This window comes from Myotis davidii, unplaced genomic scaffold (assembly GCF_000327345.1).
Source record: "Myotis davidii unplaced genomic scaffold, ASM32734v1 scaffold93, whole genome shotgun sequence".
NCBI classification, from domain to species: domain Eukaryota; kingdom Metazoa; phylum Chordata; class Mammalia; order Chiroptera; family Vespertilionidae; genus Myotis; species Myotis davidii.
Genome location: NW_006292095.1, coordinates 6,973,687 through 6,999,039, shown reverse-complemented (window position 1 = coordinate 6,999,039; position 25,353 = coordinate 6,973,687). Strand labels below are relative to the sequence as shown.

At 39.7% G+C, this 25,353-nt stretch overlaps 1 protein-coding gene and 1 pseudogene across 1 annotated transcript in view; one reads left to right on the top strand and one right to left on the bottom strand.

Moving 5' to 3' along the window:
* Positions 1-1,944: 1,944 nt before the first annotated feature.
* Positions 1,945-7,603, bottom strand: LOC102760932 (annotated as a pseudogene).
* Positions 7,604-7,617: 14 nt separating this feature from the next.
* The window catches only part of UNC5D (unc-5 netrin receptor D), a 228,518-nt gene continuing 210,782 nt past the window's right edge, over positions 7,618-25,353 (top strand). Inside the window, exons 1-3 of the mRNA XM_015565272.1 lie at positions 7,618-7,651; positions 7,733-7,951; positions 21,452-21,595. Coding sequence (XP_015420758.1) covers positions 7,618-7,651; positions 7,733-7,951; positions 21,452-21,595 — 397 coding nt within the window. The remainder of the gene's footprint in view (positions 7,652-7,732; positions 7,952-21,451; positions 21,596-25,353) is intronic.

The window sequence follows — 25,353 nt, the reverse complement described above, 5'->3', positions numbered from 1 at the left end:
ACACTGACTAATACATTTTAATTGCCCGTTTTTATGAATGAGAAAATGGAACCTCAGAATTAAGTTACTCACTCAAGGTTGCAGAGTTAACTCAGACTGTAGGTTATTTGATTCTAAAGTTCTTTTGTTTCACCAGATGTAGTCTTTGTTTATAATAGAACTTTGGAACAAATAATATTTTGTACTAGTGAGAAGGCAAGCATACTTTGGAAATAGAAAAGAAAAAATGAAATATATTACAAAGTACTCTTGGAAAAAAAGTATAAGAATAATTTAGAATTTCTCAAAATCTGGTGAAACAACTTTATCTATACTCTTACCCCATGGAGTACCAGCACAGCTCTCCAGGGTGTTATAAATCCCAGTTTGGAATGACTGTGGCTTCCAGGGTTCCCAATCCCATTACAGATTTAACAGATCAAATGGTCACATATTGGGAGTTTTTTGGTTAAACATAATGGAATGACAGTGCCCAGCCCCAGTCCCTTCATCTTGCTGAGGTTTGCTATTATTATACTCCTTGTATATTAATTGGCGTTTTAGCAGTTAAATATTTCCACATAAAAGGAGATGAAACTATTTCCAAATGAAACACAGACAAATCCTTCTCATTATTTTATTCTCAAACAACATTTATTCTTTGACTTTTTGTTTGCTTCCGACTTCAGTGAGGATGCCTAGTCAGTTGAATATAATTAGTTGAGTTCTTGCTGTGCTGTTCTCTCAAAAATATTTATTTTTCAACATCTTCTCTGCATGTGTCTGTAACACACCCATCCTGACCTGGAATTGCAGTCTAGCTGACAGGATAACTGAACAATCTTTAAGATGACTATCCACACACATAGTACATCATTTTATATCATCTTTTGGTTTTATGAACTGCATGCTATTGCCATGGGCCAGGCACTAAATTACAGTATCAGGCTTCTAAGAGTCCATTCATCTAAACTGAAATGGAATTGTGAGATTGCTAGAGTCAGGGACTTGTGTTCAAATTCTCAGTCCCCATTTACTAGCTGTATGATCTTAGATAAAACACATCATTGAAGCATTTCCTCCAATGCACAATGGGACATTTCCCGTACCCACATCACAGACTTGCTGTGAAGCTGAAATGGCTTAATCTATATACAAGGCTTATTACCATAACCTGCAATCACTCAATAAATGACAGCTTTGATTTTTACTATCTGCTAACAGAGTTTCCGCATTTTTTTTTAATTTTTTTTTTTTTTTTTGCTTACCAAAATTCTTTCTTTTACACTGAGAGCATTGTGTTTTAATTAAGTAAAGTTTAGCGCTCAGGCTATGTTTAAGAAGAAAGATGTAGTTGTATCAATAAGTTATGTTTTCTGCATAAACAAGAGAAAATCTGACTATTAGTAGCTTAAAAAATTGAGATTTAAAACAAAATTGTTCTGCCCTGGTCAGGTGGTTCAGTTGGTTGGAACATCATCCTATATACCAAAAGGTTGCAGGTTCAATTCCAAGTCAGGGCACGTAAGGGAGGCAAACAACCAAATGTTTCTCACATTGATTTCTGCCTCTCTTCCTGCCCTCCTTCTCTTCCCTCTCCTTCTCCCTCCCTCCCTTCCTCTCTCTCTAAAATCAATAAAAACATATCCTCAGGTGAAGATTTTAAAAATAAAATTATCAAGAGGTAGATTCCTTGTGGCTGGTGTTAGTTCAGGCCCTCAGTGTTGTCAGAGCTGGTACATCTGTGCCCCTCATAATCTTTCCCAGTTAAGGGCAGAAACAAAAGAGAGAAGGGTCAGGAAAATAAAAGCTTTCTCAGAAACTTCTGTTTATGACTTATTTGCTAGATCAGTGCTGGGTAACCGTTCTTTCCTGCAAAATGAAAGTGAATCTGTGACTTTTCCAGTCTCTGCTCTAAAAGTGATATGGGAGAAGGCAGTGGGCTGGGCCAGTCACCAACATTTTTCACACCAGCTTTAAAACTTTTATCTGAATTATAAAGCAGTGGCAACTGTATGAGATTACAAGTAAATGTACCTGGAAGCCAATAAGTTTCCATGCAGTTTTCCACAAACCATTTATTAATGTCTCACTCCCCACTCCTCCTGTAAAGAACAGGATCTGTCAGCAACCAAGCCCCATAAAAGTTTCCACTTAAGTTTCTTTCTTTCTTTCCTTCCCTTTTCCTAGGTGACTGCCCTGAGAATTTCCCAAACAGTTCCGTTCTAAACCACTAGGTGGGGCTGAGCATGATCGACTAGAGCAGTGGTTCTCAACCTTCCTAATGCCGCGACCCTTTAATACAGATCCTCATGTTGTGGTGACCCCCAACCATAAAATTATTTTCATTGCTACTTCATAGCTGTCATTTTGCTACTGTTATGAATTGTAATGTAAATATCTGATATGCAGGATGCATTTTCATTGTTCCAAATTGAACATTTTTTTCAATCTCAGACAGAACAGGATATGACTGCAAACACTTGATCCAGAATTTTGTAACTGAAATTGTAGATAAATCAGTTCTTGCTGCATCGTTGTTAATAAGTTCAATGAACTCCGCTTGTGCTGTCTCAGGAACATCTTCAACTTTGACTGTGAATGGGCTTCTGGCAAGTGCAAGTGGGGGGTCAGGTAAATTTCAAAACTGCGATGAAATTTCGTCTGCAAGCATGTGCAAGTGTTCTTTCACAGAAATTATCATTGTAATCCTTTTGTCTGGTTCAATGTCATGTTCCTCAAAGAAAGCAGATGAGGTAGGCAACATGTAAATTTTATTTTTAACCTTTTTTTTTTTTTTTTTGCCAAAGCTGAAGTTTCATTTGGAATGATTGGATCTTTTCAGACAAATTGAGGCATATTGCATTTGGTCCTTGCAGTGTTAAATTTAACTCATGCAAGATGGCAAAGATGTCAACCAAGTAAGCTATTTTCTGCAGTTCACTTTTATCGCCAAAAAGTGCTTCAAACTGCAGTCTTGCTTTCTGATTAAAAAACGTTTTGAGTTGATCACGAAGCTCAAAAACATGTTTTAAAATTTTTTCTCTCGACAACCATCTCGCTTCAGTGAAATAGCAGAACATTGTTCAGCGCATCCAACTCGTTGCACAGTTGCAAAAACAGTCGACTATTTAAAGTGCTCGCCTTTACAAAATTGACACAACTTATGACGCTTTTCATTACTTCTTGTAACTCTTGTGGCAGCATCTTCATTGCTAATATTTGCCGATGAATCATACAGTGAGTTCCAATGATTTTTGGTGACTCATTCAGTACCAGACGTTGAAATCTAGATCGCCATCTTAGCATAGCTGGGGCACCATTTGTGCAAACACCACAAACCTTTTCCCAAGAGATCTTATGCTCTTTCAGAAATAAACCAACTGTGTCAAATACATCATGTGCAATAGTTGTTGTTTCAAGAGGTTTGCAAAAATGAAACTCATCTTTAAAGTCGCCATCATTAATATACCTCACGTAAACCAGTAACTGAACAGTTCGCAATGTCTGTAGATTCATCAAACTGGATACTAAATATTGGAAGTGGAGCAGATTTAATTTCCTGGATTACCTGATCAAGAATATCAGCAGACATGTCATCTATTCTTTTGTGGACAGTGTCGTTAGATAAGGAAGTTGCACTCAATTTTGTAACAAATTCGTCTCCGATCATAACTCCAACAATGTCTTTGGCCACTGGCAACAGTAAATCCTCAGCAATGGTGTGAGGTTTCATAGCTCTGGCGATTCTGAGTGCCACCAAATATGAAGCTTCAACGGCTGCTATGTTTTGTTTGTGGTACTTGCCACCACTGTCAAGTCTGGCTTTCTTGAGTCCATCAGCTTTGCTTCTAAAATAGCTGATGGTTTTTTTTTTTTTTACATACCTGTTACTATCACAAGGGGGCAGTATTCACATCACCCACAGCTGAATATAAAAAGACCTTTCAGCATCCAGATTAAGTTCCCATGGTACAGATATTTTTTTTTTGCAGTAGTTGATGATTTTACAGTACATGATTTTACATTTACCCAGTAATTATAATTCATGAAGTGTTGTTTTACCTCCAGTACTGCTGCTTTCAACACAGTAGCTGCTTTTAACAGAGTAGTTGCTTTCAGCACAGCAGCTGCTTTCTACACAGTAGCTGCTCTCTACACGTGTGACTGGTCCACATAAGTACATTATGTCCCCAACCCTGTCACATACACCTGTATTTGTATGGGGTGTATGTGATGGGGTTGGCGCCATGATGTCATCACGCCGGGTACTTGTATGTGGGCGTATCTGCATGTGGGCGGACCCGCCTGGAGACGGATAGAGGAGCGGTGTCTCGGTTCCTAAGACCATCGAAAATATGTGTTGTCCGATGATCTTAGACAACCCCTGTGCAAGGGTCATTTGACCCCCAAAGGGGTCGCGACCCACAGGTTGAGAACCGCTGGACTAGAGGGAGGAAGGTGACTCAGCCCCCTGGGTAAGGAAGGACAGCCTGCTGGAAGATTCCAGACTTCTTGCTGCAGAGAAGCCACCTGAAAGCCAGGGCATTGCAGGATCTGGAGCCTGAGCCCAGAAACTTGGGGGAGAAGTAAGGGGATAGGGAACAGTGCAGGGAAACATCACTCCCAACACTCTATCATACTTCTTTCTACTTTCATTTATGTCATTTCTTTGTTGGAAGGATGCAAATAAATGGTAAGACGTATACAAATATATACTTGTGATCTCTTACCTTCCCAATGACACCTTAATACATTTATTTTCTTTTTTTTTGTTTCTTGTTTGCATGGGTCCTGGCCCTTTTCCTACTTATATATGATTTTGACATAGCTTCAAAAATAAAGATATAATATTGCATTCTGCCTTTAAATTGTTTCCTTCTTTGAATATTAAGATTGATTGATTCTTAATGGAAGTCCTTGAGCTAGCCTGCTGACTTCTCCTGCTCTGTTTCAGATGAAGGCTGACTTGTTACTTTATCTACAGGGCATTTATTAAAGTAGCAGGAGGGCAACCTAATTGCTTTCAGATCTCTCTGTGTTTTTGTGAATTGGATGGTTAAAACTCGATTTATCTGATGATCTAGTGTCTTTATTTGTCATGTTATTTCTGCTGGGTAAATGTAGTCTCACTATTTGTTTAGAGATTGTTCTGTATGATCCCTGCCCCCCTATTTCAGTAGTTGTGTTAGACATCCATTCATTGTTACCAGTTCAGCAAAAATGCATCATTCAAAATGCGTTCCTGTGGCTGTCCTCTGAGGCTACGATAGGGTTCAGTACATATTCTTTATCAGTGACCATTTTCTGCACCAATGAATTACTTTGGACAGAGCTGGAGTCCCTGATGAGTGTGAGCTGTTCGATGCCCATATAAAATCTTTTAATACCTTTGTCATTTTCTCTAATGCATTGATTTATAAAAGCCTGCGGGGATGTGGTATTTATTGAGGATGGAAATTGGCATGAACAGTCAGCAACAAAATGAATTAATATATGATATATTTTATGAAGTCCATTGTAAATATAATTTAAAACATTTTTTAAAAACCCTCTCTGATTCTATCCTGAAACCCATCTTATTCCATGTATTATAGACATATTTTATTTTTTGAATCACTTTATTGTACTTTTATGACACACTATTTGCTCTCTTACTATTTAGATTATTTGCTTTATGGTGATTTTTTTGGTACTTCCAATTACTTACACATGAGTAAACTTTTCAATTACAAATGTATTTTAAAGCTTATAGCATCTTAAATTATTATTTCCCCCCTTAAGTTGATGTATTTTATGGAAAAAATCGTTTGGAGAATCATACTATTTTTATGTTTAATTTATTGTAGTGGCACAAATAGTGCTTGTGTGTGCCTATTGGCAAGGAACCTTTTTTATAACTGTTCCTTTATTTTCTTTCTTGCACAAAAATATACCTATAGGCAGCCATGCCTCTTGTGTCTTAGCCCCCCTTCTTTTGACATTTGAGAATGCCCCCCTAAAAAGTTCTTAAGACAGTACTCCTAATATTGTGAATTATGTTTGCCTTTGACAATGCTTACTGATTTACATTGTTTTTGTGTGTGTGTGTGTTTGTTTATGGTAGAGAGCATGTTTTATCACATTGATGATGGTGGATGATTTACAGTGTTGACATCAGAGTGAATGAGAGGTTCTGCTTGTTCATAATCACCCGGAAGCATACAGAAAGTCAGAGTAGGTCACAAGGTGGACCCTGTCTCCTAGGTTCTCTTCTGATGAACCGGATGCTTCTTCCAGTGGTTTTGCTAGGTTATATTTCCCAGCTTCATCCTAAGACAGGTTTGCTTTGAGTGGGAATGACTCTTTCCAGGGCCTTGTTGATGTTGGTATTGGAATCCTGCTCTTGCGTTCTTTGTTCTTTCTCATTGGAAGGCACAGATCTCATCCCCTTGCTCATCTCATGTTGCTCAGTAGTCATAACTTTCTTCCCTTGACTTTCAGGTAGTTTTCTTGGACTTAGGTCCTTACTAAATGTAATGAATAGGCAATGAAGCAACATCTGGGCTCCTGCTTTTCCCCCTTATATTGCTTTACTCTGCTCATCAGTTCCCTCAATTTAGGGGAAAATCATATCTATGTCTTTCTTTTGAACAGGTGTAATTATAAGTCCTCAGCTAAAAGTGCATAGCTATTTTAGTGATTTTAGTTCTTAGGCTTGCTAGTGTGATTCATAGTAAATAGGAAAGGAGTTCTGGGGATAGACACTGATGGCCAATGACAGGCAGAACAGTGTGCATTCATTTTAGCAAGTGTAGTTAAGTTGGTGAGTATTTGGAAGAAACCCTATCCAAGGTAGGATAACAGACAACCTCCAAAGTTTCACAGGCAAGAAAAGTGGACAATTTGGAATTTTCTAGATGTGTCTTATGACTGAGCATCCTCCATCAAAATAACCATTATTCACACTGATTGTGGGAGAACAAAATCTATTTTCATCATTATTTTATTGTTCACTTTGAGGTAACTACTCACCAGACTGAATCTTTTTTTTTTAGTTAATTTCTTCTTTTCTTTTCTTTTCTTTTCTTTTCTTTTCTTTTCTTTTCTTTTCTTTTCTTTTCTTTTATTTCTTTCTTTCTCATCACCAATTATCCCCTCTATGCCCACTTTCACCTCCACTCCACTCCCACCATCACCACACTGTTGTCCATGTCCATGAGTTCTCTCTTTTTTGCTCAATCCCTCTATCCCTCAATGCCTTCCCTCCCCTAACCAGATCTGTCTGCCTGCTCTCTATCTATGAGTCTGTCTCTATTTTGGTTGGTAGTTCAGTTTATTCATTGAATTCCACATATGAATGAAATCATATAGCACTTGTCTTTCTCCAACTGCGTATAATGTTCTCCAGGTCGTAAAGGGTAAAAGCTGTGGTACATTTACATAATGGAATAATACTCTGCTGTTAAAAAAGCAAGCAGACTGAATCTTAAGAGCCAGCCTCTTACTGCAGTGAACTTTATCTCAGTTCTCTCAGCAAAGACATGCGGATTTAAAGCTATAGTAAGAGGGGGACTCCTATTCCTTATTCTCACTTGTCCAGCAACACTGGAAGATAACTTATGTACACAGGGCTTATAAGCATGCTGCATTAATAGGATGCAAAGTTTTTCAGCAAAGACTCTTAGAACTGGTGTGGGCTATGCTTTGTGTGCTGATTGATGTATGTTCTGCCTATGTAGACTCTGTTCTAATGTCCTCTTCAATTTCGCAGGAACTGACAACGGGGAAGTCCTCCCTGATTCCATCCCATCAGCTCCAGGGACACTGCCTCATTTCATAGAGGAGCCAGACGATGCTTATATCATCAAGAGCAATCCCATTGCACTGAGATGCAAAGCAAGGCCAGCCATGCAAATATTCTTCAAATGCAACGGCGAGTGGGTCCATCAAAATGAGCATGTCTCTGAGGAGAGTCTGGATGAGAGTTCAGGTAAGACTGTGAAGCAATCAGAAGAATCGATGGTAGCGCTTCAGATCCTCACATTGTATATGGCTGGGAAAACTGTGCAAGTCACTCACCGTTGTCTTTCTTTCTTTTTTTTTAATATATTTTATTGATTTTTTTACAGAGAGGAAGGGAGAGAGATAGAGAGTTAGAAACATCGATGAGAGAGGAACATCGATCAGCTGCCTCCTGCACATCTCCCACTGGGGATGTGCCCGCAACCCAGGTACATGCCCTTGACCGGAATCGAACCTGGGACCTTTCAGTCCGCAAGCCGACGCTCTATCCACTGAGCCAAACCGGTTTCGGCACCGTTGTCTTTCTTGAATAAGTTGCAAGCCTGTCTTTCAATGACTCCACAGCTCCCTGCTGATCTATTCCAGTATGATACGGGGCATTGCTTTTTCCTGTTCTGTATAACTTTGACACCTCATTTTGTATGGAAGTTAATATTCTCACTGGAAATGAAGTTAGGCAGTCCCTGTTTTCACTTTTGAATTTTAAATATTTTCAAGACACATCTTCCACCAAACAAATGCCTTTTTAAGCAGCATAATTTCAGTTTCTTTCATCTTTCCTCCTAGATATTATTCTTGCATACTTCCTTCTCCACAGTCGGTGGTTTCTGAGTGTTCTTTACGTTCTTTTGATTACTGTGTAATGACAAAGACCAAAGTAGGTTGCCAAACTTGAATGGGATCGCCAGTGTAAAAGAATTTTAGGACCGTTTTTTCTTTATTAGTTTGGTTACTTGGGCTGATGAGTGATGATGATGAGAATAATGATCATACTCCTAATGTTTATCAAGCACTTACAATGTACTAGGACATATCTACGCATTTGATAGACATTATCTTACTGTCTTTGCCATTGTCCTCAGTAGGAAACTGAAGCTCAAAGAGATTAAGTAAACTATGGGATTGTCCTGGATCTCAGAGCAAGGTCATTTGACTCAAAACTTAGAAAAATTACAGCTTTTTATATTTTAATGTATAACAGAAACAGTATATGCTTTTGAAGTTTGGCTCCTCAGACTACCTGAAAATTTAATCTAATTCTAAATACAATCTGGTATTACCCTAAATTATTGATTTTTTTTTAATTCCAATTCAATAGATTTTAAATAAGTCAGAAAGCCAAAGTATAATTAGGAAGTTTTACTTCGGTTTAATTTATCAACTATATACCAATGCTATCCAATACAATAGGTTAGGCTTTTCAAAGTATTCAAAGAAGGGTAAGATGCAAATACTCATCTCTAGAGCTTTATACCTACTGGTAAGTGTAAGATCAATATACTCATAAGTGCAGTACAAATTAAATGTCTAAGAGAGGTAGATAGTGTTATGGAGGAAAAGAAAAAAGAAAGACACATCTGACTAGGACTATCAGGAATGGAAGCAATAGCATTTGAAAGGGACATTGATGAATATGAAATTCCTATAGGTGTAATTGATAGTATGCTAAGTGGACAGAGAGGAGTCTCAGTGGTCTTAAGTTCAACATCAGCAAACAAAAGAAAGCTTGGTATATTTTCAACCAGAAGTTTGGTTTTGTTAAAATATAAAATTGATGTTAGAGAATAGCAGCTGATTGCTGGAAGTTTGTTCAATTAATGGCATGAAAGGCCTCAAATATCAGGGTGAGGGGTTCTTTACTTACTTTTGTGGATATTTTGCTGGTGATGGGGATTGATTATATTGACAGTGTCTGGAGCTCTGCTTCAAAGGGTGAGTCTGGCACAAGTGTTTGTCTAAGGAGGAAAAAGAACAGGGAAGTTAGGAGACTTGGGTAATTTGGTTGAGAGAAAGTAGAGCCTGTTTCTAGAGCAGTGGCCACAGAAATAAGGACTAGATAATCTGGTGTGAGAAGCACTGTAACGTATCAGCCTTAAGAGCTGATTAATGAGTGATTGAGGAAGATGGAGAAATAAAAATTAATCTCTAAAGGAGCAGCAGGGTAATGCAATTAATGTAATTAATTACAACAGCAAAGAGAAAATGTGGGATCATTGTTTGGGCAAGCTGGATTTGAAATACTTATGGGACATAATGAGGAGCTGTAGATCTGGAACTTGGTAAAGTTCAGAGATAAAAAGTAAACTTGGTAATTATCAGTAAAGAATGAAGCCATGGAGATGGAGAAGTTGTTAAGAGAGAACAGGTAATATGAAAAGGAAATGGATCTTGAGACATACCTTCTTAGGTGCCTGGGAGAGTATTGTCAGCAGTCGACAAGGAAGTAATCAGAGTGTGTGCTGTGTTCCAAAGCAAAAGGAGGAAATTATTTCAAAAATATCTTCATGTAATACTCTGTCTCTGTTTAGGAATCAGTAATAGGGAAGGCAAAAAGCTACATATATGTATGTGTGTGTGTGTGTGTGTGTGTGTGTGAATGTGTGTGTATGCAGTGTTAAATATTACACAGTTCTGAACTAATTTGGGATTGCAGTATAAATACCTAAAACCATATCACAATTCCCTGTTCATTCCAATGTGGAACTAGTATAAGGAAGAAAAAAGAAAATGTGTCTCTTTTACAGATGTTGTTCTGCTAACCAAAAGCATGTTTAGAATTCTGGAATCTAAATGTGAGAACTGGAAGGTATCTTTGTGATAACCCAACAACCCTATTTTATGCATTAAAAGTCTCAAGTTCCAGGAAATACAACTAGTTCATGACATAACCCTTTCTAGAACCTGTGTCTCCCGGTTTGCACCTCAGATATACTAGTACTTCCTTGACACTATAAGCCACCTTTCCACCCAGATTCCTATGTTCTCCTCAGTCAGAATATTGCCAAATCCCTTTCCTGACAAAAGGATGGGTTTCAGCACATGCCTCATCATTTGCCATCATAATTTTTTCAGTGTTTTCATTTCCTGAGTGTATCATCCTATAGTGATTCCCTTAGAATTAATTTATTCCTGACCATTTTTGCCATCTCTTTAAGAGCCAGTCTCTTATTCTGTGTCATGTTGCTGGCACTGTTAGATAAAAGTTTATGACAACCGAAGATACACAGACATTTCCAGGATTCCAGGTATAGTTGAGTATTTTTTTTTTGTTGGTCTTTCAAAAAAAACCACACAATGGATTTGACATAATCGAGGCAAAATAAGACAGCACGTGGGATCTTGATGTCAGGAAAGATTCTGCTTTTGTGCGCCCAAGGTTGGGATCATGATAGATCTGGTGTTGGGACAGATACCTGGGCATGAAAATTTCTAAGGAAGACCCTGAAATTTGGGAGAGGGCAGCAAAGGGAACAGCAGTTACCACAGGAGCAAAAGCCTATAAAACAATGGTAGCGTATGAACGGTGTATGTACCATGTACTCAATTAGTCCAACTGGAAAGGATAAGTACCAGTGGCTCAGTGGGGCTGTCTGTTCTATCCTCAGATGTGTCTGTCCTAGATTTTTAACTCAAAATAGCAGAGTCCCATTGGGTAAACTGCTCCAAATGAAAGAGAGGCAGAACATTGAAAAATGATCAGCTATTTTTTTATACCACTGCTAGAAAATCCCATATCCGTTCTCTTTTAAAGACGTCTGGATGAGTGCTGTGAGCCACTTTGACACTGTACCCTCTTGTAATTTCACAACATCCTGTTTTGTTATTGCTTCCCCCTTTTGATTCCCCCAGTATTGCTAGGCAACTCTGTGCCTTGCAAGTAGCAGTGTTGATTATATCTTCTGTCTCCGTGTAAAAGCCTTCTCTCTCCATTTTCTATATTTAAAAAAAAAAAACGACCAATAAGAAGCTGCAAATTTCAAAGGAACTGGAAAGAACAAAAAGTCATAAATGACAAAATCTGAAGAGATTATATACCATGTTTTAATTGCTGTTGAGAAAGAATTTAAATTTTAACAGCTACCTTTTTTGGGAAGAATTTAATAAGCACAACCTTTTCTTCCAAGTCATTTTGATTGAATCAATAGGAAAGAAAGGTCTCTCGCTAAACAGTTTTCATCTGTGCAGTTAATGAAAACTGCTGTCTGCTGCGCACTGCAATTATGTTTCCTAAGCTCTGTATTAATAGTAGAATAGTGGAAAGTGGAGCAAGATGAGTGGAGATATTATACCCAGAACCAATACGTAAGTGCAATTAAAGTTGGAAGCAAAATGGCCTCAGGTATTGAAAAATAGATGCATTACTTCCCTTGGGTTCTTCAATGCTGAGCTTGAGCTCAGGGCTTCACTGCCCTTACAAACGGAATGACTTTTGATTGGGTCTGTAAAAGAATTGCTGCCAGTCCAGCAGCAGTGAGTGAGCTGAGAGAGCAAGGACTGGAACCCCCTTTGGCCAGAGGTAGAAACATATCTGTATTCTTTTAAGAAGTTGGAAATAACTGCTTATATATCTTTGGCCAATGCGTTCTCCATTTCTAAAATCCCAGATCATTTTCATATTCTTTTTACTTACAGGTTTCTTTCTTTGCAGACCTAATGGGAAAGGCATCGGACCTGGGAGTGTTTGGAGTAAGACACAGAATCTTTTGTGTTTCCAAATTGGAGGCAGTACGCTCTTTCAGTTGCTAAAGGCTGCAAACTGCCTTTGGTCTTTCTGGTAATTTGGCCCGTCATCTAACAGTTCAAATAAGAAGAAAAAGGATTGTGTGTTTTCATGCAATTTAGCTTGGAAAAACCCAGGGCTCGAGTTCTTTCCTGCAAAAAGTTCAATTTATTTGACAGGAGTTAGTGTGTTTGCACAGCCATGGCCATACTTCTTAGTAATGTACACATTCCGTTCTCTGCCCAAGCAGGGGATCCTTTCATTTGTTCTGCCTCATTTCGTCTGGAAATATGGGAACTCTTCTCCCTCGTGGGTTCCCTCTGCTAACATCTGGAGTTGAGAGGTAATCCCAACCCAGGAATCATGCCTCTGAGAAAAGGGTGGCGTGATCAGTAACACAGAACTGACGAGCTTTAATCTAACAAATCAGCAGACACACACATACACATAAAAAATCACCACCACCACCAGCAAAACCCATCATTGGCCATCAAGATAAGGTAGCCCGTGGGAAGCTTGAGTTATCAATAAGAGAAACCACTTCTTTATGTGCAATAAAGACAGGCGTTTCCCTAATGGTGCACCAAGGCTCCTGTCTTATTCTACCTTGGAGATACTGAACTCTAATGAGTGAAATAATGCGTACTCCCGTGTATTACGGGCAAAGTCTCAACTCCAGGAAACTAATATTTTTCTTCTTAAAGTATATAATTTCAGGGATTTCATTGTGTGCGATTTCTTTTCTAAACAACTGGAGACACTCTCTGGGGATACGGGGTTAATGGAGTGTGTTGAGAAAAGGGAGAAGGATAGAACTGAAAATGTATTAAATCTTTCAAGTTTATATCTAAGAACTTGGCTATCCTGGTGATGGGAATTTAAATATAGTACCTTCCCAAAAACCATTAATTTGAAGTTGCCTTCAATGATTCACAAATCACCAAGGTACATTCGGGAAGCATATATTTCAGATCACATAACACAGAAATAGTCAGTTTCTCAGGTGTTGCATTGACAGCTTGTGGGTTTAAAACTCACTTTCACAGAAATGTTCTCCCACCCCACCCCAGATTGCACTTTGCCCATCACTCTCCTTCTCAGGGAGAGCTGACAGAATTGCAAAGGTTTTCAGGAAAACATTATGAATTCCTCCCGTACACCTGTGACACAGTATGAAGGACTACTTGTCTCTTGTGTCTAATTCAACCTTTTCTTAAAAAATCTGGAGATCATTTACTCTCACTCCATCCCTAGCAGAGATATGAAAGCAGCCAGCCATTTTTATGTAATCTAATAACAATTCCTGATACTGAGCAGAGCTTTATTCTAAACCCTGAATTTTAGACCAGTGTCTTTGGACTTTTTCACTCTTTTCTGTTCGTGCAACATTCAGAGGTGTTTTTCTATTACTTGAAGTGGGATTTATAAGGTTCTTAAAAAAATGAGGCTAGTCCAGTGGTTAAGATCATGGGTGATGCCCGGCCAGCGTGGCTTAGTGGTTGAACATTGACCTTGAACCAGGAGGTCAGTTCTTGATCAGGTCTCATGCCTGGGTTGCAGGCTTGATCCTCAGTGTGGGGCATTCATGAGGTGGCCAATCCATTCTCTCTCATCATTGATGTTTCTGTCTCTCCCTCTCTCTTTGAAATAAATAAAAATTCTTTAAAAAATAAAACAGCATGGGTGTTAGTGTTAGATGGTACCATATTTGAAATCTGGCTCTCTATCTATAAATTTTTTTAGATAGACATGTTACTTAGCTTCCTTTTACCTCATTTTCCCCATGTTTAAATAGCAGTAATAATTATATCTGCCACATAGAACTATTGTGTGGGTCACAGAAACTAATATACATGACAATGCAAGTCAGATGTGTAGCAAGTACTCAGTCAAGGTTAGCCTTCAAAATGATAAATATAAAATTGCCATTTTTAAAAAACGGGGCAAGTGTCTGGTGATTATACTTCAAAAATACAAAATTACGGACTTTTACAATTCCAGAAAGATAAATCGGCTCCTATTATTAACAGGTAAGCAATTGTCTTTTCCAGAATAACATTTTACTTGCCTGTGATTTACTCTTTCCATTTCTATTTGATCTTTACATTGTTCTCAGAGCCAGTGGTAGCACTGTGGGCGATATAAGTTGTATGATAAATGTCCTGACCTCTGGCCATGATCTCCCAACAGGGGTTGATTTTAGTGACTTCAGGAATGGAAGGTCATTGATTGGGACAGCAGGGTTGGAAATCACACCTGTATTTCTCACCAGGTCAGGAGTGTGATGTCTAAGTGAGTCATTCACAGGGTGCTGTCCTCGAAATAACCCTCCCATGCCCACTTCTGCCTCTTAAGTTTCCCTTCTCTGTGTTATCAAGCAACACAATCAAGGTAATTTGCTTTCCTCTACCAGAGACCCTGGTGCTGATTAATTCTAATCTCTAGTGTGGAAGACACTGGAGAGCTTGGGTAGATTCTTAGTTTCTGTACTTAAGACTGAACTTGTGGTGCTTCTGAGGAATATGTGGAGTGGTTATTACCCAGGAAACTAAAGAGTGTTCGTTAGGCATAGTGCACATTCAAAGGAGGACTATTTTTTTTAATCAAAATACATTTTAATCTTGTTGGAATGAAGTGGCAAAACACATTTAGCCCTAATTAAGCATCTGCCAGTAAAATGAAGTATGGTTCTACCTTCTAATTATCTACCTTTAATTTCCTATTTCAGTAGCATGCTGGCCTGGAGACATATAAGCCCCTCCTCCAAGAAATGGAGGCATGATTCACTAAAAACTGCTCTCCTGTATCTCATAATTTTGAAACTTCAACTATGTTTCAGATTCATGTTTCCTTACCAGAGCCTTGCCCTTGATGCTAAGCTAAATATTGGGTGAGGACAGAGCCTTCGATTCCTTGGTAGACTGGTAACCATTCCCAAAAGGTTTGCCAGTGCTGAGGAAGAATTAGAAGCTGCTTTTGCGTGATCTTGTCTTGGTCTGCTCTTCTCTTGTCACAGTAGTCATCACACTGCATTGTTGTGCAAAGTGAAATGTCTCTCATTCTAGCCTGTAACCTCCTTGCGGATGGAGACCTTGATCGCCTACCTTATCATAGTATCCTCAGTACATAAAACAGTGGCAGGCACGTGCATTTTTTAAATAATGTATGTTGTACATTTTTTAAATAATGCATGTTGTACATACGACGTCTTTGATCTGTTTCCTTTGGTATGGCATCTTTGGAAAAATAATAATAGAAAGTGGAAATAAAAATAGCATGGTGCTAAGATGGATAAGATAATGCATGTGATGGTATTAACTGAAGTAAAATAATCATTATACAAAAGTATAATAATCAATAATGATCATAACCATATGTTATTCAACATATGAGGAAGCTTCTCATTGTTCAAGCATATTTTTAGGCTCTAACCTGGACTAGTAAAAGACAAGTGAAAACGTTTACTTATTTTTTAGATATATAAGTAGTGGACTCACCTCTTCCAGCTGAATGGCCTGTTTTTTCCTAACTTGGGAGGCAGTGGGCACGGAGGGCCTATCTCAGAGCCAAAGCCAAGCATCAGAGGGACTGAGCTTCCTAGGGAGATGATGGTACATTATAAAAGGCTCTTCATACAAGACGGTGGCTTTTCACGGGGAGTTCGATTCTTTTCTTCTTTCCAGAGAATTGAGCAAGGCCCTATATATATTCAGGGAGTTGTTTTAGAATAGTGTTTCTGAGCTTTGGAAGCTACCGAATCATTTTCTTGGTTAATTCTCAATTATGAAACAACCAGGCACAGTGTGGGTGAACCACTGGACTAAAATGGCCCAGGGAAACGGGAACTGAGACTTGGATGAGAAAACAATGCTGGTCCCTTTTTGCTTCCATGCAGCTTGAGAAATGAAAAACATCTTAGAGGCTGGAGAGGAATTCTCACTTCCCTTCTTGATTTTGCTTAGTCGGTTTATTGTGCCAAGCATCCTACTGCAGAGAACATCCAAACTGTTCAAGAACATAAAGCTGTGAGGAATGGTAAGCATTGGAGAACTGGGTTAAAGTCCTCCCCAAGTGCCCATCACCAGGTGTATCTGAACAATGGTTGGCAGCTATAGCCACGGCAGAATGCCGCTGATGGGCTTTGTGGAGGCGTGATAATGAGCAGTAGATGAGAGGCATGGAGACAGCTGTTAGTAGGCACAGGGCTGCAATTGGCATGGTGCTGAATGTTAAATACTATTCCGGAATTCTTTCTTTTCTACAGAACAACTTGGCACTGAGACTAGAGCCCTTTTATTAAGAATTGACCAGAAATAAATGATTTTTATTCTTTTTTCTCTTTCTGTTTCTTTCCTCTTGTCTTCTATATTTCTCTTCTTTGAACAATGGAGCATATACCTTCAATTAATTTGAAAATTCTCTAACGGTTAGTCCCCCAACAGGATTAGACCTGCTAGGAGTCACTAGTGTTTTCTATCTGATAAGTAAGGAGATTACAGCAATAAATGCTGTCAGCATTTTTCTCATTTAAACAAATAAAGCTGACAAATGATGAAGCTCTGTGCTGCTTTGTTATGTTTAGTACATGCAGAGCAATTATTCAACTGCTGCCAACATTAGTCTATCTACAACTAAACCATCCACCGGCATTGTGAGCTTATTAGCATATCGGTCTCAGAGTCATATTTTTAAATTCTGTAAGACTCTACTCCATAACAAAGGCCGATGGTTTTAATTTGCACAATAATTTAAAGGGTTGGGCTTTTCTGTGCTTATTAGAGTTACACAGCTTGTCAGGTAGAATGCTACTCTTAGTTGTGGGATGCTATCTTCGGTTGGCCTGGGATTTTTGCTCCCCTGTAGCATTTCCTATGAGCAGGTTAGCTTCCAATTCTGAAAATGTAAAAGGAGATGGCTCTCTGGCAACACCACTGGTGAATGTCAGGGCAGGCAGGTGTGTTGAGGTTCCCTTAAATAGAGCTGCTTCTGTGGATATTTCCTGTGTTACTTCTCGTTTGTGTGTGTGTGTGTGTGTGTGTGTGTGTAACATTTTTATATATAGTATATATGTACATATGCACACATATATAAGATATATATATAGAGAGATATCACTAGAGCTATAGTAAAGATTTGAGAGTGAATATGTTAGCTTTAAAATTATGCTATTCAATAGAGTTATTTCTTGTTATGATATAAAAATTATAATAGATAACAAAGTATTCATGATTTTTGAAGGGTTCTCATGGACAGGATGGTTAGACAAGATTGATGACCTTATGTTAGAAGAAGAAGGCCTAATCCAGAGAGATGACATACTACTTTTGGGGGGAAGAGGAGATGGTAATGTCACTGGGCCTCTTAAAGAAGCCTACCACCCGATGCTACATTGCTTTTGTTTTTCCAATCACTGGGAAGCTCAGAGAAGGACCTATAACTGAGCCATTTCAGTGTTGAAACTGTGACGTGAACATTTTCCTCTCAACCCTGGTTAGTCTGAGTGAGGGGTTGTAAACTTCCTTACAAGAATAGGGTCAGAACACATGTCCTTCATGGTGGGGTCAGTGGTCTATTGTTTATGCTTTCCAAGACAGATGCACAGCTGTCTACCATGTGTAAGAACCATTTTTTCTGGTTTCTGTATATGGAGCCCTGGCATCTTGGGGTTTAGCTGATTCTGAAGGGACTGCCCTGCCAAGGGCTGGCTAATGTCTCCAGAGAACAAACACCTTGCCTGTGAGCATGCCTTTCACATGCACACCAACCAATCCAGAGTCTATTGCCCCCTACCACGTCTTTTATTGAGCTCTTACACTCTGGACCAATAATATTTCTCTGCCCTAACCCAAGACCAGGTCCCAGACAACTAGGACAGCCATTATGTCCCAGAACCCACTGGAATTCAAACTAGCCAATTCTAAATCACTTTACGATGCCTCTCCAATTCATTCCCATGGGGATGACATAAAAGGTTCTTGCCCACATTTTCCCCTGCCCTTCCGCCTGCTGATGGGCCCTGTGCTTTCCTGTGTGGCCCTGCACGGTGTGCTGTGCCTCCTGTTCCCAGAGATTTGTGGGAGTAATCTTTGTTTATGGCAGGCATTTCTGTTTCTGGTTGTCTTACCACACTCATTGAAAGCGATCCCAGGTACCCTTAGAACACCACCTGCCTGGATTAACTCCTAGCAAGTGTTGAGGTTTGGATATGGAAACTTACTGCTGGATAAACTTATAATTCTCAACCATTTCTGTGATGATGTTTGTCTTCATTTCCAAAATAGAGGAATCCAATGGTTTACATATTCTTGTAAAGACGTAGACTTGTTCTCCATGAGCATGAAGGCATGCCTGGCTTTTCAGGCTTCCCAAAGTCTTCCAGTGAGACCCCTGATCCCCCAGGGGTCGTGTATTCTGTCCTAATATGTCTCCACATGCTATGGCAGGGGAGCTCTGTCATCTTATTGTTTCTATGACTCTTATGGAGTTCTCTCCTCCCTTTGCACAATTCAGAGTAGATACTCCCCATCTGCCTTAAATCAAAGACAGAAATATAAAACAAGCCCTCTTCTTTACAGCCCACTTCCTTCTTTTGGTTTGTTCAGCCTTTCTCCCTTACAGGCCTTTGTTGTTGTTTCCATTGATATTTAGAGAGTGGGAGGGAGGAAGAGGAGCCGGGGGGAGAGGGAGAGGAAGAGGGAGAGAAAGAGAGAGAGAAACATAGATATGAAAGAGACACAGATTGGTTGCCTCATGCACATGCTCCACCAGGGATCAACCTGCAACCCAGGTACTTGCCCTTGACCTTGATGTAAATCTGAGACCCTTCGGTCCAGGGGCTGATGCTTTAACCATTTAGCCACACCAGTCAGAACCTGGCGAGCCATTTTTATTCTCTGTTTCCATGACATTTTCCCTTCCTCTTCACTGGTCAACTTGGCCTTGTTCTTTTTCTTATCCTCCGACTCACACTACTTTTAAGTGCAAAGTTGGGGCTGGGGAGAGGGGACAGCAACAACAATAAAAACACCTATAAGGCTTCTTTCTTATTCAATGTAGGAGAAGGCTTTTAGGACCCTTCCATCTCTGATGGGGGAAAAGGTGTACTTGCACACTTTGCACGAACAGTAGAAATGTGAGTTATTGACTGTCTTCAACATGATGTCCTATATGTGGTACCTCCTATGAATTTAGAAAGTACAACTGAAATTGCACATGGTAATTTATGTGACCATAATGCTCTCTCTCAGCACACACTGAAAATAGCACGTTATTGACTGGGTGGGAAGGAATGTTTCCCTAGCCTGACTAATCTCACACCTCCCTTCTTGTTCTTTAAATCCTACCCCACCCAAGATATATAATCACGGTCCACCTCCTCCACTGAGAGTCCCTGGCTTACTTAGATCCTACTGATGATTCCATCCCCTGAATTCCTTTGGAACTTAACCCTTTGCGGTCCAATGTTATTTTTGGAATTCAAACAGTCTGGTTCAAATTAATTGACTGGATTGAATGTTGAACTTTTTAATGTTCTTATTACTCAACGTTGGACCTGCTCCTAGCGCCTGGTCTGTTGAGTCAGCCTCGAAGTTGGACTGAAAAGGGTTAAAAAGTATAGTTATGCCCTTAATTTTTCTTTAAATGTTCCATATGTTAGTCTTATTTCCATATTGAAGTATATGCACTTAAAATTGGGAGACAGAATTGAATTTTTAAGAGGGACCTGCACACAGTGCTGGTTTTGGTGTAAGACAGATACAGACCAGGTCTTCTGTTTACAGATAGTGTGACTGGACACGTGATTACGTCTCTCTCAGTCATAGTTCTCTCCTCTGCAGAGTGGGGATATAGTTATATCGGCTGCACTGGTGCTTTGTAGAAATGGAGTGAGTGAATAGGTTGAAGGCTTATCATGATGCTAGACACTTCAGTGAAATTCACCAGGCACAGCCATTCCTCTCCCAGGCTGCCTCTCCTGACAAGGCCCAGCCTCGGCAAGTGTTCGCTGTATGGACAAAGCATATGGACTGTGAAGGCTGCGCCCCTGCTTGTGATGATTTAACTCCTGGCTAGTGAAGGGTGTGCCCTTTCATTCCTGGCATTCTATTCAAGGTGACTGTCCTTCCCAAGAAAGAAAGGCTGTAGTCCTAGGTCAGACGTTTGGAAGAAACTCCCACTCTCCAGTAGGAAGCACCTAGCAGACTTTCTAACCATTAGAAGGAGAATGCAAAGTATTTGTGATGATTATAATGATAATAATGATGATAATAACAGCAGCAACAATATTGAAAAGTCAAGGTCTTCCTTTTATCTCATTTTACAAATGTACCTTTAGCCCCTTTCTACAAAACCCTCTCTTTTTTTTCATCTCCTCATGCCATGGGTCCAAAGGCCTTCCTCAGTCCTCCTCTCAGGGCCTGCAGACTAGCGTAGTTCCACTCGTCTGCCTCACACTTGCTAGTCCCTCCTGGGACCCATCCTGTGCATGTTTCCTGTCTCCTTTCTCCTCTAAGCCACACTGCTAGAGGGACCCTGTCCCCACCGCCATACTCAGGGGTGGGGTGTTTAGAACCACCTGGAACTCAGTCACTGGGGTTGCCATGTTGAGGCCCCTTTAGCTTCTAGAATCCCAGCACCTAATTTGGTGCTACATTTCTCATACTTGATTTTAAACCAAGGAAGGTAAAAAAAAACAAACAAAAAAGCAAACAAACAAAAAAACAAACACTATGAAAACTATTATATTGTATTGGAGCCTCATTGGTCGGTGATATTTTACACTCCTTCTTTCCAGCCTACTCAACTGTTGGGATTTAATTAGCAGTAATATATTATTGTCAGAGTAATTAAAACCGCTCCTTGATTAAAAACAGGATGGTTTAATTAACAAGGGAAGGTTTGGCTAGCCCTAACGTTCTATTTGAGAAATACAGCAGCCTCAGTGGATTTGCTCTGTCTCCCCATCAGGCTTGAAGGTCCGGGAGGTGTTTATCAACGTCACCAGGCAGCAGGTGGAGGACTTCCACGGGCCAGAAGACTATTGGTGCCAGTGTGTGGCCTGGAGCCACCTGGGGACCTCCAAGAGCAGGAAGGCTTCTGTGCGCATAGCTTGTGAGTACTGGGTGACTCCCTTGTCCTGGGGAAACACAGACAAGACTTAAAGGGTTGAAGAGGGGTTGGACATGCCAGGTGCTTCTGCAGAATATGCATTAGCAGATAGTAGAACACTGTCAGAATGGTCTCTACCTCTACTAAATTACTCCTGTAAAGTTGTCCAGTAAGTGTTTGATAATCTCCTGTGTAATATAACCAGCAAAACATTTTGGCTAAGAATGCTGCCGAGATTGTCAGAGTGCAGGTGCCTCAACAATGCCAGGAAAGAACAGGTCTCAGGAGAAAGAAACCCATGCAAATGGATTCTGCTGTTCACCATCAATGGCGACGTTCAAGGGGCATTGCTGGGAAGAATTGAGCAATGACTGTTTATCGTAATTCCCAGCAAATCTGCAAAAATAAGACATTAAAGAGTAAAGGATTTTTATAGCCTGCTGTTAAACCTCTTTCCCCTGAATCTTAAAACAGGAAAATGGGTTTTAAAACTGCATTTCTTTGCCCCAAGTAGGGCTTAAAAAAATAGACACTTGGAACAAAAAAACAAAACAAAAAAGAAAGAATGAAAATTGCTTTTCAAGAGAGTCCAAGATCTCTTTATCATGTTTCAGCATCAGTGTTTTCTTTATCTCAAACCTACTGAGAAATACACAAACTTTCTTTCTCCTCCTTTAGAGTGTCTTTATCTCACCCACCCCCATGTGTCCCCATAAAACCTCCTTTGTGTGCTCAGGAGTGTAAAAGCCCCTCAAGAAAGAAAATGAGAGGCAGAGAGCAGAGACGTTTCTTGTTGTTTTATTCCAATGCTGCCTTTTGAGAGTGTCGTGAAGAATATCGGACAGGAGGGATTTATTTGAGGACTCAGGGAATTCTTCATAGTGGTTGTCGATGGTTTAGGGATTAAGCATAGGAGTGAATTGCTATTTGCAGAGACATGTATGCTTCTTGGGAAATGAAATCTTCCTCTCAAAATGTGCATTTCCTCTTCACGGAACTGGCAATTTGGGGGTCCCTCTCCTGAGCGTCAACTGGGCCCCAGGAAGCCAAGGAGAAGAGGTCATCTTGTTACCGCACTCTTGACGTAAGAGCCATAGGTAACCTTTTTCCTATACTTATTTAGTTAATGTTAGCCAACAAATACTTCATGACTTTAAAGTCACAGGTCGGCTGAGGAAGGGACTATGTTTGATTTTACTCTCCCTGAACACATCTCTAGCTCAGAATCCCCTGCATGGTCTCATCCAGGCTAGCCGGGGGATTTGACCCTCATCAGGGGGAAGCAGATTACCCTCTGGGCTCTGTGTGAAGACGGGAGAGGCGATACAGCAAAGGGGATTTCAACGTGGGTTCCATCAAACCCCTTCTTCTCAATGTCACTTTCCCCCCCTTTTTGTCTTCCTCTACTTCTCTGGGGCCCACATGACACATTCTATGCGTTACTAACAGTAGCATTTCCCTAATCTATGTACTTCGTCTCTCTCACCTCCATACTTGCTCACTTAATTCCTGATTGGCACGTGCCTGCTAGAAACCTCCAAGGTTTTCCCCTGGCTTACAAAGCTTGGCAGTGGATGGCTCGGACCCACATTTACTCATTTCCCATAACCTTCAAGTGTGTGTGCCCTTTGCGTTCTGTGCACCCCTCTCCTGGCTGACATGTGCCCTTGCCCCTGCAGTTTCCAGTGTCACACATTATCTGGGTAGTGAAGAACGCAGGCACTCAAGTCTTGTCAGTTTCCAGTTCTAGTTCCACGACTTGAGTTTTGTGATGATGGATGATTTATTTATCTCTCTGTGTCTTAATGTCTTCAGTGGCAAAAGTGTGCCTCTTGGTAGACTTAGTGGAAGAGTTAGACGTATTGATAACTGTAAGTGTTTTAAAACTCTACCTGACACAGAGTCAGCCCTTATCAATCACTAGCTATTATTTTGTGACGTATTTCATCCTCCCTAGCACCAGCATCAATCACCAGTAGGTGTATAAATACTTACTGAAACTAATAAAACAGAATTAAAATTTTAGTGCCTTAATCAATTTTTTTCTGCAGATTATGGCTATATGGATTCCAAAAACCCATTCTAGGCCAGTAGTAGCTCTCTAGCTCTCCCAAGTATGATAGGATCAAAGAGTGTTAGAAATGGAAAACACTTTTTTCTCACCTCTGACATTTTTTAGAGTCACCTGATACCATTGGGTTAATAATCTCATAAATCTCATCAGGGATTAAACAAAACTCATTTTGTCATTCTTGTTTATGATATGTTTATATGAACATGGTAAAGATAGGAGTTTCAAGTTATAAATGCAATATCAATAAAGCCTATATTATGTAATTAATATAATCACTAATACTATTTACAACATATTTTTAATTTCTTCACATGTCACTAGTGGCAGATTCTTGAATTTATTTAAAGTTATGCAAGTCGGGACTTGATTTGTCATTAAATATTGCTTCTGACTTGGGGACCAGTATACATTAAAATGCAAATTGGAATTTAACTGTGTTTAATGACATCAGAAGTAGAGGGGAAAAAACTGCCTTTAGAACCCGGCTTGGAATTCTTTTGATTTACTTGTAGGAGAAAACACATACACATACACAAAAAGAAAAAACACATTTTTTATAACTTTCATGTTTTGTTGAAATAAGAGATTTCTGGCGGTTATTTGCAAGCACTTCCTAGCAAACAACGCATTGCACTGAGAAGAGTTTTTATTTCCAATAAATGAAAAACCAAATTGGACATAATTGTCACTGTGTTTTTTTTAAGATTGGTTTTTAAAGTACTAAAGACATTTTAATGTGCTAAATAAGGATTTTGATAAATTAATGTAGTTTATGAATCTGATGACAGTTGTCTTGAGGGGACTTTGCAAAATTTGTGTCATTTTTATATTATTCATTAAGTTATTGTAGTTCAACAACAGAGCTACTGTCATTTCCAACATTTAACCAATGATCCATTAAGAATTTAACAATTTCAAAAACCACAGTGAGCACTACCTGCATGGCGTCTAGGACATTCAGCTGAGGCATGTGTTGACTAGAGTGTCTGGACATGAAATGGTTAGCTAATTTCTGCAAAAACACCAGGAAGCCCAGTGGCATGATTTCCCTTTGAGATCCTTCTATTTTAAAGAGAAACAATGTAAAGACAATTATTTTATTTATTTATATAACTTACACTTCATTGACAAGGACCTACCTGGCGAATTAGTGAGATATGCAGATTTCTGGCTTTTACCACAGACCTGTTGGGTCAGACTCTGGAGGGAGTTCCAGGGAAGCTGTGTTTGTATGAAGTTATCCATGTGATTCTATGAGCAGGCTGCTTTGGATGCAGGAACAGTGTTTAAAAGTGTTTAATGTGCACGTAGATAAACTGCAATCCTATTAAAGTACAGATGACTCAATTAAAATGATGCAGTAAGTCCAGTCCAAAGTCGCAGATTCTTTTATTTCTGAGAGTTCCTGGATGATGCTGACCCTGCCAGTTGGTCTGTTGGCCATTCTTTGAGTAGCAAGACCCTCGAAAACCATGAGAAAGCACTATTTGGGAAATGTTGATTTAACCAATTCATCCAACTCTATCACTTAATGGCTGAGGAAGTGATGTCAGGGAGGTTAGGTGACTTGACCAACGGCCACCAGCAGATGGAGGACAAGAAACCAGACCTTACATCTCTTTCCCCCTCCCTGAGTGCTCTTGCTCCTGGGCCATGCTCTTTTTTTCTGTGTCATGGAAATTTGAGA